Here is a 12,970-nt window from a genome sequence, read left to right on the forward strand (position 1 = left end):
AGATGTCAGACTGAAGCCAAGTTTCTCTTGCCCAAACAGGCCTAGCAGGAATATCCTGAAGCCACCAACACGCAACATTCTGCTTTAGAACCTGAGAATCGTAAGACCACCCAGCCTGTTTTGATTCTCCTTTGAGGACTTATCTGCAGCTACTGTCTATTGTGGATCATTACAGAGAGGATTCAACTGAGTAAGCAGAATAAGGCCCTGGGTTTGGCTTATTATAGGGGTGAAGGGTAGGGAGAGAGAGGGGAGGGAGAGACTTGCATCATTAGCCTAGCTTTTTGTTTTTTGATTTTTTAACTTATTTGGATCTTGAACATGATGATCAGACAATTTCAGTTTTAGCTGGGGAAAAAAACATTAAATGTCTTTATCCAGTCCCATTTTAAGTCTATGTACTGATCTTCTGTTTCCAAAAATTACTGGAAAAGTTTGAAGTTCCAGATGAAGGACTTCTCAGAATCTTAGTTCCAGAGGTGAATTCTCCTTAACACAAGGGTAAACAAAACAACAGCCACAGTCTGACAGTCTGGTCTTGAGTTGGGATGTTTTGGCTCAATATGTGCATTTGGGGCAGGGAACTCTTAGCAGATTTGTCAGCTTTCTTTTTTTCCCCACACCTTGGCTGGCAGGAAGGACACTTATATGCATCAGGTTTTACATGCTGCAAACAGATTGAAAGAACAGTACTATTTCTAGACTGTAAATGTGTTTAAGTTGTGTAATACATTCAGGCTGAGACCCATCTGCTTTTGATGATGAATGTTGGAGAGAGAGTGGGTGTTTTCCTGTAGGGTACATCACTAGCAGTTGTGCTTTGGATGGATGGATGGATGGATGGATGGATGGACAGACTGATGAACTTCAACACGAGAAAGGGCTGTAATTTCTAAAGTCTTCAGCTGAGTTCTTATCGTAGCTTTGAATTTAAACTGGTCTTACATCAGTTTAGAAGGACAGTGGCACCTCTACTTACGAACTTAATTCGTTCTGTGACCAGGTTCTTAAGTAGAAAAGTTTGTAAGAAGAAGCAATTTTCCCCATAGGAATCAATGTAAACGCAAATAATGCGTGCGATTGGGGAAACCACAGGGAGAGTGGAGGCCCTGTTTCCTCCCAGGAGATTCTTAGAGAGGCCCCACGAAGGCTTCTCCCTGCCTTTTCCGGTTACAGTTTCGGAGGCTCTGGTTTGTAAGTGGAAAATGGTTCTTGAGAAGAGGCAAACAAATCTTGAACACCCGATTCTTATCTAGAAAAGTTTGTAAGTAGAGCCATTCTTAGGTAGAGGTACCACTGTATTAGTCTCACAACTTCAATGTATACTACAGGTATTCCTTGATCTATAACCACAATTGATCCCAAAATTTCTGTTGCTGAAAGAGACAGTTGTGAAGTGAGCCAAGGTGGCGCAGTGGTTAGAGTGCAGCACTGCAGGCTACTTCAGCTAACTGCTAGCTGTAGTTCAGCAGATCAAATCTTACCACCGACTCAAAGTTGACTCAGCCTTCCATCCTTCTGAGGTGGGTAAAATGAGGACCCAGATTGTTGGGGGAAATATGCTGATTCTGTAAACTACTTATAGAGGACTGTAAAAGCACTATGAAGCGGTATATAAGTCTAAATGGTATTGCTAAGTGGGTTTTGCCCTGTTTTACAACCTTTCTTACCACAGTTGCATGAGTGGGTCCCTTCCAGTTCAGACCAGATCGTCCAAACCGTTAGTGACCTGCTGGTGATGTAATTTGTCACCACGAATCCGATTCTGTCTGTGCCAGTCTGTGTATGCCACGATTTGAAATATTTAAATTTTCAGTGATTTTTTTCATTGTTTGTATGGCTTCTCCTCGGCCTCTGCTGTGAAAAAAGCCCTCCAGCCATCCTTGAGTTAATATTGACTTTTTCATCCAAAGCACAGCTGAGCAGCTCCTCAGCTGTGCTTCGGCCTGAAACCATCTTCTGAGCATGCACGGAAATAAAATTGCAGGAAGGGCAAAACATGTGATGTGAGCCAGCAACAAAAGTAAATGGAACCCACGCCTGCAAGTTGTTAAGTGAAATGCTGCAGTTGTTAATTTAATGTAATTTAATTTATTACATTTATAAGCCGCCCAACTCCTTTCTGACTCTGGGTGGCGAACAAGCAATATAAAACAAGCAATATAAATAGCATAAAACAGTATAATAATATAAAAACCTTCAACATTCATTCAATGAACACATTCACTCTATGTTAATGGTTGCTAAGTAAATATGGGTTCCCCAGTGCTTGTCAGAAGGTCACAAAATGGGATCGTATGACATAGCCATCCCGAATCTTCGGAGAGAGGCGGCATACAAATCTAATAAATAATAATAACAACAATAACAATAACAATAATAATAATAATAATTATTATTACTTTAAATACACACTGTGTCTGAATTTTGTTCACGTGACCATGGAGATGCTACAGTAATTCTAGCAAAGGGTCGCAAGTCACTTTTTCAGTGCTGTTGTGGCTTTGAACAGTCTATAAACGAACTGTTGTAAGTTGAGGATTACCTGTATCTATAAAATGGGACACTGGGATTAACCTTTGTGTATCTTTCAAGACAGTCATACAAATAATGCTTGCAAAGCACTTTCAATTCCTAGATAATTGTTCACTACTGCTAAGTGTTACTACCGTAGTTGGGTTACATTGCATTGTATGGTCTGTCTAGTTCAACGTCTCCTTTTCAGCAGCATCAGATAGGTGAGTTCCAGAAACCCAAAAGGAGGCCATGAAAGCAGTGTCTCCTCCTGTTTGGTCTCTCCCTAATGTTTAGAGCCAGTTAATGCTTAATGATAGTAAATGAATTTATTTATTAGCTGTCCTAATGTCAGGTGAGGTTATGTTGAACACTGATGTACTTTTTAAAAAAAAGCTTTTGGTATACAGTGGTACCTCTACTTAAGAACTTTTCTAGATAAGAACCGGGTGTTCAAGGTTTTTTTGCCTCTACTTTAGAACCATTTTCTACTTAAAAACCTGAGCCTAGAAAAAATTCCCAGGAAATTTGAGAGCAGCATGAAGGCCGAGTCAGTTTCCTGCCATTCCCCCTTTAATCCCGGCCATCTCGGGCTTTTCTGGGCTGCCAGAGGAGCCTTTCGGCGGCGCTTAAGAAGGCTTTGGCAGTCCAGAGTGAAAAAACCTCTGCCAGCGCCCAGAGAAAAGAAATGCTCCCTTCGCTCTGGGCAGCAACTGTCCTCCTCCTCTTCTTCCTTCTCCCTCTTCCACCCAAATTCCGAGCTTTTATTTCTTTCCTAATGGGTTTGCACACATTGTTTTCTTTTACATTGATTCCTATGGGAAAAATTGCTTCTACTTACAAACTTTTCTACTTAAGAACCTGGTCACTGAATGAATTAAATTCATAAGTAGAGGTACCACTGTATATAGATTTTTGCCTTGCGCCTTGTGCATATGAGTCCTGTCGACTTATGCTAGTATTCCAGTAGCACGACCCTTTTTAAACAGTGTGTCTTTGATTGTTTCACTTATTATAGCAGAAAATCCATGCTAATAAATTTGTGTGTATTCATGCGTTTGGTAAAGAAGCATCTGCATTTCCCTCTGGTATATGTATGTCAGTACAGTATTTCCTTTAGCAATACTCTCACTCTCTCTGTCTCTCTCTCTTTCTCTCTCTCTCTCTCTCTCTTTATCTCTCTCATACTCTCTCTCTCTTTCTCTCTCTCACTCTCTTTCTCTCTCATACTCTCTCTCTCTCTTTCTCTCTCTCTCTTTCTCTCTCTCTCTCTTTATCTCTCTCATACTCTCTCTCTCTTTCTCTTTCTCTCTCTCTTTCTCTCTCACTCTCTTTCTCTCTCATACTCTCTCTCTCTCTCTCTCTCTCTCTCTCTGTGTCTGCAGACACACCAAAAATCAACTGTTCTCAACATGTGTGCTTTTGTGACTTGTATAAAGCAGTGATTACCTTAGGCCTAGCAGCATTTACAATGAGAGAGAGAAAAAAATCAAGTTAGCACTGAAGAGTTATTTACTGAACAGGTCGATACTCCCCTTTCTTTCTTTTCCTGAAGTATCTATTTTGGAGGCGTTGCCATGACGATAGGCAGGCATACAACAATGCAGTTATGGCGGCTCAAAAATAGTAGTCTATTTAGAGATGCTATTTGGAAGCTAGAAATGATGACACAGGTAATACCTGATAACAGGAATAAAAACGCGAGAGGCTTGATTTCAAACTTTCCTCTTTATTGTCACCAGCCTGATTATCACTTAGGCTTCTGCTGAGATATAAAAAGCACTTCCTTCCCCTTGCAAATTTATAATCCAAAGCCAGGCTTCCTTGTTTCCCTTTGCCCCAGTTCTTCCTCAGATTCAACCTGGAAGTCCAGTTCCTAAACTTTCCACCCCTTTGCTGCACATTGCAACTGGCAAAGACCTCCACTTTGGGTCCTCTTTTTTAGGTTTTAGAAAGGAGAACAGTGGAGAATGAATTTCCATTCCTTGTCTTATATCTTTCTGGCATGTCCTGTCCTAGTCCAGCCCCAGAGGGAGTACCTTAGAGCCTTTCCCCCTGCAAACAGCAACTGTCACACTTTCTTTGCTAGTGTTTGGGTGTCTCCAGCCAGCTCCCCATACTGTTGCATTACTATGGTGATGCTGGTACCCATCCTCCCTCTTGCAAGATCCCTAGCAACCCAGCATCTCACCCTTCCCTCCGTCCCTATGGCAACCATCTCAGAGACCTGCTCTGCCTCATCAATAATTTTCTAACTCTGGTGTTGCTATCTCTTACTTCATGTAAGGGACAAAAGAGAGGTGGGCAACTACAATTCAGAAAGGGAAAGGGGGTGGGGAGATCATTGCTAGGGTTTGTTTTTTTTAAAAAAAAGGTGTGTGCAAGGGTGATGCAAAGTGTGAGAGGGAGGACATGATAGTACTAAATTTGTGTTTCTTCCGCTGTTAACATGTATGTGAATGATCTGGAAGGCATTTCTTATATGTGTGTATAGCTTTTGAGTGTATTATATCATGATATGGATTTTGTGCTGTGCGTGATTTTTGCATTTGTATATTTATATGTGCCTGCCCTATCCCAAGGGCCAAAGAATTTGTGATGTTAAATAAATTAAAATGCAATTCGGTGAATATTTACTCAAAAGTAAAGCTTCATTATACAGTATGTACACATTCTTAAAGTGGATATGGTAAAGATAATAACTTAGATATAGATTTGTTAGCAAAAGTAATATTTCTGCATAAAACTAAATAATTAAGTAATAGCTGTGGCCGGGAGGACCTTTTCACACGTTCATCTTGTGTATCAGGTGTGCCCTTTACTCGATCAGGACATCTTGCAGATGGTCACTCAGGCCTGGTCACCTCATGATTGGACTATGCAGTGTGTTCCAAATGGAATTGCACTCAACCATCCAGAAGCTACAGATAGTTCAAAATACAGCAACATCAGCTGTGTAAAGGACTCTTGTATTTGTGGGGAAATTATTATTTTTTGGCTGGGCTACCTTATTTTGTTAATATTTGTAACTGTTATTGTATGTCATGGCTGTCAGACTTCTGGCCTGTGGACCAGATGTGTGATGCACTGGCCTCGGCCACGCCTGGTTTAGCGAATCAGGGGAGGGAGAAAATGTCCCGATATGTCACATGACACCACCACAAGGTGAGCTTGACAACCCTGCTATATGTAATGGATTTTATAAACCATCCAAAGACTACTGGATTGTGCAGTCCTAACAAATTTAATTTAAAAAAAATAAATATAAATGTAAAAGTGTTAAAAAAGAGTTAATGCAACCCCAAAGTCACTATTTATTTAATAAAATAAATAAATAAAATAAGATGTTATGCTGCATCTGAATTTGTGCAGTGGAGTGCCATGTTCCCAAGTACATGTTCACACCTCTTGTGTTTCTGAAAACTGGTATTGAGGTCTGTCTTCCCCTTCTGATGCTAGAGCCAATATATAGCCATCATGACTACTGGGCGTTAACTGATTTCACTTCTGTGTTTCTCCAAACCATAACAATTAGAGACCATCATTGTGTTTGCAAAGAATTCCAGAGCATGACTATGTACTGAATTTCCCTTACTTGCTTCATGTTCTACACTTCTGACTTCTACTTCTAGCTTTGTACTAAGATAAAAATACTTCCGACTTTTCTTCTTGGAAATTCTTCAGCCTGTTAGTAATTTTTTCTCTAGTTTTTGTCTTGTCTTCAGATTTCCATTTGTATCTAATAATTCTAATAATACTTCATACGTCCTCGTTTTTGGTCATTCTACTGTATTGGGATGAATCAAGGCCTCCATAGTGGATAACCACCAAGGTATATCTACATAGTGCTTACTTCTAATTTTCCTCCAGGTATATAATAATGTCCTCCTTATAGCATGAGTTTGGAATTGAATATGTTTGCCACTCTTCTTTTCCCAGAAATGGGTGTGCCAACCTTCCTGAATGTTGTGTCCCTCCAGTGTTAGAATTCTTTCATTGCTCAAAGTGTTCTATTATTTTGCCCAAAGTAAAACTGCTGATTGATAATATATTTCAAGGTACGGAAGGCCGAAACCTCCTCTAAGTCTGTTGTCTTGTAGTACTTTAAATTTGATTCTCATTTTTCCCCTGGCCCAAATAAATTTGGGTATTATTTATTTCTCAAAAAAAAATTATGTCTAATTTTATAGGTGCCATCTGAAATAGATACAACCATCTTGATAGGATATTGGATTTCATGATGGCAATTCTCTCAATTAATGAAAGCTATATTCTTGTCCATCTGTCTAGAATAGTGTTTCATTTTGTGTAATAGTTTGGTATAGTTGTCCTCCTTCAATGAAGAGTGTCTGGCAGTAAGCCAGAATCCTAAATATTTGATTTTTAAAATTTATTTGTAGACATGTTTTCTGAACCAGTTCCATGATCTGAGCTTGGGTACCATTTTAAGTTAATATTTTTGTTTTATCTTTGTTAATTTTAATTCTAGCAACTCTTACAAAAGATCTCTATTCCATCGTGTGGCCGATTCTGTCAGGTCTTCTAGGAAAAACACCAGGTCATCAGCGAATGCCTGGGTTTTATATGTTTGATTTTTGACTTTAGTTCCTTTAATTTGATCAATCTTTCTGGTCTGGTTTAATCACTTCTATGCATTTGTCCAAACCATAAGAATTGGAGGCCATCACTGTGTTTGTAAAAAATTCCAGAACATGACTATGTACTACACTGAATTTCCCTTACTTGCTTCATGTTCTGTGCTTCTGACTTCTACTTTTATCTTTTTACTAAGATAAAAATACTTCAGACTTTTCTTATGTGGAAATTCTTACGCCAGTTAGCAATTTTTTTATACTATACAAGTTTTGTTGTAACCAGTTATGTAAATTTGAATTCAGCTCCTTTTGCTGAGGATAAATTTCAAATATAGCTTTTCCCTTGTCAACTTCTTTTATAGTAGCTCCTTCTTTTGAAATACAAAAATATTCTTTTGAGCTTATTGGAAACTTTCTGCTTAAAAGACTCTCTTGACCCATACTCGAATACTGTGACTACCAGGATCAAATTGTATAATTTTCCTGAGGTTAATATGGAAGTAGCTAATTATCAGTGCTGTCTAGGACTTACCTTTTGTCTGTTAGTGTATAGCTCTGAGATCTCCTTGTAGTTTTGTAATAGTGGCAAATATCTGTAGCTTGGGTGTTGGATGAGAGTGAAGATTCATTCAATAGCCCACAAACCCACAGCCACACTCCACCAGGAATTATCCAAAACCAAAGACAAGATACAGAAGGATGAAAGAAACAATATAATCTACAAAATCAACTGTAACAATTGCAACCAATTCTATTTGGGACAAACATCATGCCATTTAAAAGCCAGGATCCATGAACACCGGCTGGCAGTCAAATGCCACAATCCCAAATCCTTAATCTGTACTCACACCAAACAGCATCAGTTTATTGGAACAACCCAAAAATCATTGGCTATGCTACCGCCTCGCACTCCACAAGCAATTCCATCAAGAAGACACATTGACCTACAACCAGCCTACAAACCCCTCAGAATCAAAATCAACTGCACAGCTGACCAAAGCTGACCCTCAACCAACCCACACGCCCCCACAACCAGCACATCACCTCCCAATGACTCTCACCTGACTCACACCCGACCCATCGCAAGACATACTGACCACAGGATTCCCTTATAAACAGAACACCGAACACTCCCTAAATTCTGCTGAAGATGTTACCTATCCTGGTAATGAAACATTCAGAAACCAACACACAAGCTTGGAGAAGGAACTTTCACTCTCATCTCCTAAAAAAAAATTCCAATCAAGACTGATTTTTTGTTTTTGTTTTTTTCCAAATCAACCACTTGAGATAATTTTTTACTTACTTAGCCATTAATTTTGATAGCATCTGATCTATGTTATGCTTACTTTATCCTAAAGAACTAAACAGGTCCATCTTACCACTTCTCCCCCCCAATCTTCCATTATCTTATTTCTCAAGCGTACCAGTGTTACCGCTGTGCAGGCTATCAGTTCCAGGTCATCCAGCTCATTGTTGGATATGTGATTGTATTTAATCATATTAATTTAATCATACAGACAGGAACCATTTTTTTCTTTTTCCTGCAATAGTCTGCTTCTCATGGTCATTACTGTATTGCCTTTTAACTCTCCAATGGCATATAGAATCACACCACATGAATCTGATTTCAGGATTTTATTTCACTTTTTGTTTTTTTATCAGAAACGCTATCTAATATGGTATTTTTTGAAAGGAATGTTGAACATTTAATCAGATCAATATTTTAGTGCAAATTAGAACATTTAAAGTTAAATTTGTCCATGGAAGATATTCCATCAATGGCAATAATAAAATATTGTGTTGGGTAATTTTTCAGTGCTAGAAAAATGCACTAAAAACAACCTGGATAGGTTTAACCACCCAACAGAAAAGGATTGTTCAGGAGACATATTTTTAAAATTATATTTTATCTTGTGGCCAGTTCCTGGGAAAAAAGGAATGCAATTAGAGGATTCTTCCCCTCCTGTTCTTCTTGGCATTGAAGAAGAAAAATCTGTCTGCAACATTGCAATCATAACACAAATGATTAGAAAATTTTGCATTGGACTATGGCTCCTGCTGCTATCATAAGATCCTTATTCAATTTGGTTTTCTCAAAGAGCAAATTACGAATCTGTCCTTAGGGATGGGTGTGTTTGTTTTTCTACTTGGCAACTATAAAGTGTTTATAGGGTGGTGGGAGATGGAGATTTGCTACTGATCAATTTGCCAACTTTGGGAGAACACTGAACTAATTTGGTTTAAATCATGCACAGGATAAGAGAATTGAAAAACCATTTATCACTTTGATTTTCATTTCTTAATAAGAGAAAAACCATCAGAGCATCTCTTGTTCCATCCCACTACTATTGGATTTGTCCTAAAAATATATTCATCTTATCCTTTGTCCAAACGGAGAGCCAGTTTGGTATAGTTAGTAAGGCGTTAGGCTAGAAACTACTAGATGATGAGTTCTGATCCCATCTTAGACAGAAATCCGGCTGGGTGACTTCAGACCAGTCCCTCTCTCAGTTCTGGGAAGAAGGCAATAATAGCAAATCATTTCTGCAATCTTGCCAAGAAAAATGCAGGGACTCGTCCAAACAGTTGCCAGGCGACAAGAGTGACTTCAGGGCACACACAAAAAATAATTTGTTCACTTAATGAAAATAAACTGGCATCAAATACAGTTTATTGCTTTTTACCGTCTTCTAAAAATGCTGCCTGTTAGAGGATCTTCTCTGAGGACAGGTAAAGGAGAATTCCCATTCTTGTGTCCCTCTTCCTCAGAAACAAAGGTGTGTTGGGGCAAATTGGGGCCTTTGAGGTCCTGAGACTTAATGGCACCCATGCAAGAAAATCAGCTGGCATCTCCTTTCTCCCCTAATTACTGAAACAGCATAGGACACACATTTCTGAATAAACCTACTTGTGAATGGGAGACGTACCACAGTCTATAGTGATACTTTTGTAATATCGCAGGCTAGTGCAAGAGAGCTCCTTGCAGAGGATGTGCTCCTTAAATCAAATTAATCTGTTTCTTGGATTTAGTTGACCTTCCTACTGAAACTTTTGGTTTACCACTTCTCTCCCCCTTTCCATTAAAACCTTCCTGGCATAATTCTTCCAGACATGGGGCAGAATTCATGGATCTTGGTTCCCTGCTCCCAACCTTCTTTTGCTGCTTTTCTGATCTAAAGCTTTTTGAATTTTGGAAAGGCATCTAGGAAATTTTGGCTGGCAGCCACCGTTTAGTCACTGAATCACACTCCTCCACTAACACAGCTCTGGATAGAAGGAGGTAGGAGAAGAAGAAGTCTTGTATTTCTGGACTGGGGGAAGTTGATGCTAGAGACACGCCTGGCCTCCCAAGCACGTGGAAAATGAACGTTTTAAAGTAGCGCCGCTAAAAAAGCCACCCAGCCGTCAACTGCCGTGTATTCAGGGGGCGGCGGAAGAGAGGTGGCGGCTTTGGGGGGCTGGTTTTTTGGATTTAGCGGAGCCTCAAGAAACCAGGCGCACAATCGCCATCGCGACGTAGGGAGCTCTTTCCAGACAAGGTGGTGCAGGAGCCCCGGCAGCCGGTGGAAAGGCATCTCCAGAGGAACCCCCGCGCCGCTTTTTTGCTCCCCATCGCAGCCATGCAGCACCCCGGCGACGGCGATGGCATCGGGATCCCGACCAGCATCCGGGCGTCCCTGTGGAGAGCTGCGAGGCAGGGAAGGTGGGCCGGGGCGGAGGAGGGTGGGGGATCCTTGGAGGGCTACTTAACAATGGCCGGGGAGGAGGAGGAGGGGTGAGGGGGGAATCTCCGGCGAAGGGCGGGCCTGAACCGCGTCCCGGCTCCTCCTTTGCTTTACGTGGAGGAGCCGACGGGGATGGCGAGGACCGAGCAGCGGTGGGGCAGCTTCAAGGCACGGAGCGGCGGGCGCCGCCGTTGCTGAGACCCAATCTGGATCCTCCATCCCCGGCCTCAACAAGTCCCTGGCGGCGGCGGCGGCAATAATCCCGGGCTGCAGAGTGCAAGCGGCCATGTGGTGCCTACAATGCTCGTCCGAGCGCCGCCCGGCACAGCAGCTGCAGCACAAGCTCCGTCTCTGGTGAGTGCGCCCCCCCTCCCCTTGCGAGTCTCCCTCCCTCTTCCTGCGTGAGGAGGGGGCCTCTGGTCTCCGCCGCCAAAAGCCCCACCGTTCCCTTTCTTCGGCCACTTCTTGGAACAGCCGCCAGCTCAGCAGAAGACGGGGAAGCCGAGGCGTTTGAACGGCCAGCCAAAGAACGCCTCCCCCCGCCCTCCGAGCTGCAGACCGCAGAATAGCGGCCCTCTTCCTGAGGAAACCCCGCTCTCCCCCTCCCTGCTGGGTTTCCTCTTCCCTGGATAATTATTATTGGTTCCCCTGGAGCCTCCCCTCCCCTCTTCGCACCCCCTTCCTGTGTGAAATGAGGAAATAATGCCGCTGCCCAATCCCTCATGCCTTTGTTAACGAGTTTCCCCCATTCTTTCCTTCCTCATCTCACCAGCCACCACAGGGTTCAGCTGCAGGAATCCCCCAAATGCCCAGAAGAGAATTTCTTTGTCTTCTTTAGCAATAATAAAAAGGGACACTTATCCATTGTTTTCCTTTTGCGGCCTCCACTCACTTTTGGGAAATTAAATAACGGAGCACTCACAACCTCCACAGGCAAGCTGTTCCACTGGTTGATCCGCTGTCACCGTCAGAAAGTTCCTTATTATTTCTAGGTTGAATCTCTTGGTCAGCTTCCATCCCTTGTTCCTTGTCTGGCTTTTTGGTGCTTTGGAAAACATCCTGACCCCTTCTCTGTGGTAGCCCCTCAGGTATTGGAACACTGCTATCATGTCTCCCCTGGTCCTTCTCTTTGCTAGACTAGCCATGCCCAGTTCCTGCAATCTCTTTTTCTTTGTTTTAGTTTCCAGACCCTTTATCATCCTGGTTGCTCTCTTCTGCAGCTTCTCTAGAGTTTGAATGTCTTTTTTGTAGTGAGGTGACCAAAACTGGATGCAGTACTCTAGGTGTGGTCTAACTAAGGCTTTATAGAGTGGTATTAGTATAAGGTGACCAGATGTCCCGCTTTTGGTGAGACAGTCCCGCTTTTGAACAGTTTATCTCACGTCCCGCAGCGTTTTTAAAAAGTCCTGAATTTTTTTGCAAATGGGACATCTGGTCACCTCGTACCTCCCTAGTCCTGGATTGTATCCCTCTGTTAATGCAATTTAGGATTGTATTGGCCTTTTTTGGCTGCCTTGGCACATTGCTGTCTCATATTTAGTTGATTGTCCACTAAGTCTCCAAGATCCCTCTCGCAATTGCGAGATATAATATAATATAATATAATATAATATAATATAATTTCTCCCAGTCGCAAGATAAAATATAATATAATCACATTCTTGGATTTCTCAGGAGACATTCCAGATTCACCCTTTATGTGGCTGATAATGCTGTTCATCTAATAATTGCGTTCTTATTCCTTCATCAGTTTGCATCCCCAGAACAGACCCTGTCAAGTAACGTCTCTGTATGCCTTCTCTCCCAATCCCCACACAACCATTCCTGCTCTTTCTGCATTCTCTATAAACCCCCCTCCCCCTTGTAAATGATATTTCATTGAATATAATCACTCTTAATTTGAATAGCTCAAAATGGAGAATCTCCAAGAATTCTGCTTCCTTTTTCTTTGCTTACAAAAAGGCAAGCCTAGATCCATACCTAGCTTTTTTATTTCTTGAGGTCATCGGTCTCTGTGCAAGGACTTTCACTTTGTATGTTTTGTACAAAGTGTTGGACTCAGCTTCACTTAGTCATATTTTTCTATATGAACAAATTATGCTGTACTTTGGATTTCAGAATTTACAAGAGTCT

General features: G+C 41.5%; 1 protein-coding gene across 9 annotated transcripts in view; it reads left to right on the plus strand.

Moving 5' to 3' along the window:
* Positions 1 to 12,970, plus strand: part of IQSEC2 (IQ motif and Sec7 domain ArfGEF 2) — a 198,857-nt gene that overhangs the window by 142,074 nt on the left and 43,813 nt on the right. Inside the window, exon 1 of one of the 9 annotated variants that reach the window (XM_070741437.1) lies at positions 135 to 190. The exons of 7 other annotated variants lie outside the window; for them this stretch is intronic. Coding sequence is in view for 1 of the 2 variants with exons in the window: in XM_070741433.1 (XP_070597534.1) it covers positions 11,124 to 11,191 (68 nt within the window). In the remaining variant the exon portion in view is untranslated. Of the gene's footprint in view, positions 1 to 134; positions 191 to 11,082; positions 11,192 to 12,970 lie in introns of those variants that run through there. One more of the 9 variants, XM_070741433.1, reaches the window with a different exon arrangement.

This window comes from Erythrolamprus reginae, chromosome 2, assembly GCF_031021105.1.
Source record: "Erythrolamprus reginae isolate rEryReg1 chromosome 2, rEryReg1.hap1, whole genome shotgun sequence".
NCBI lineage: Eukaryota > Metazoa > Chordata > Lepidosauria > Squamata > Dipsadidae > Erythrolamprus > Erythrolamprus reginae.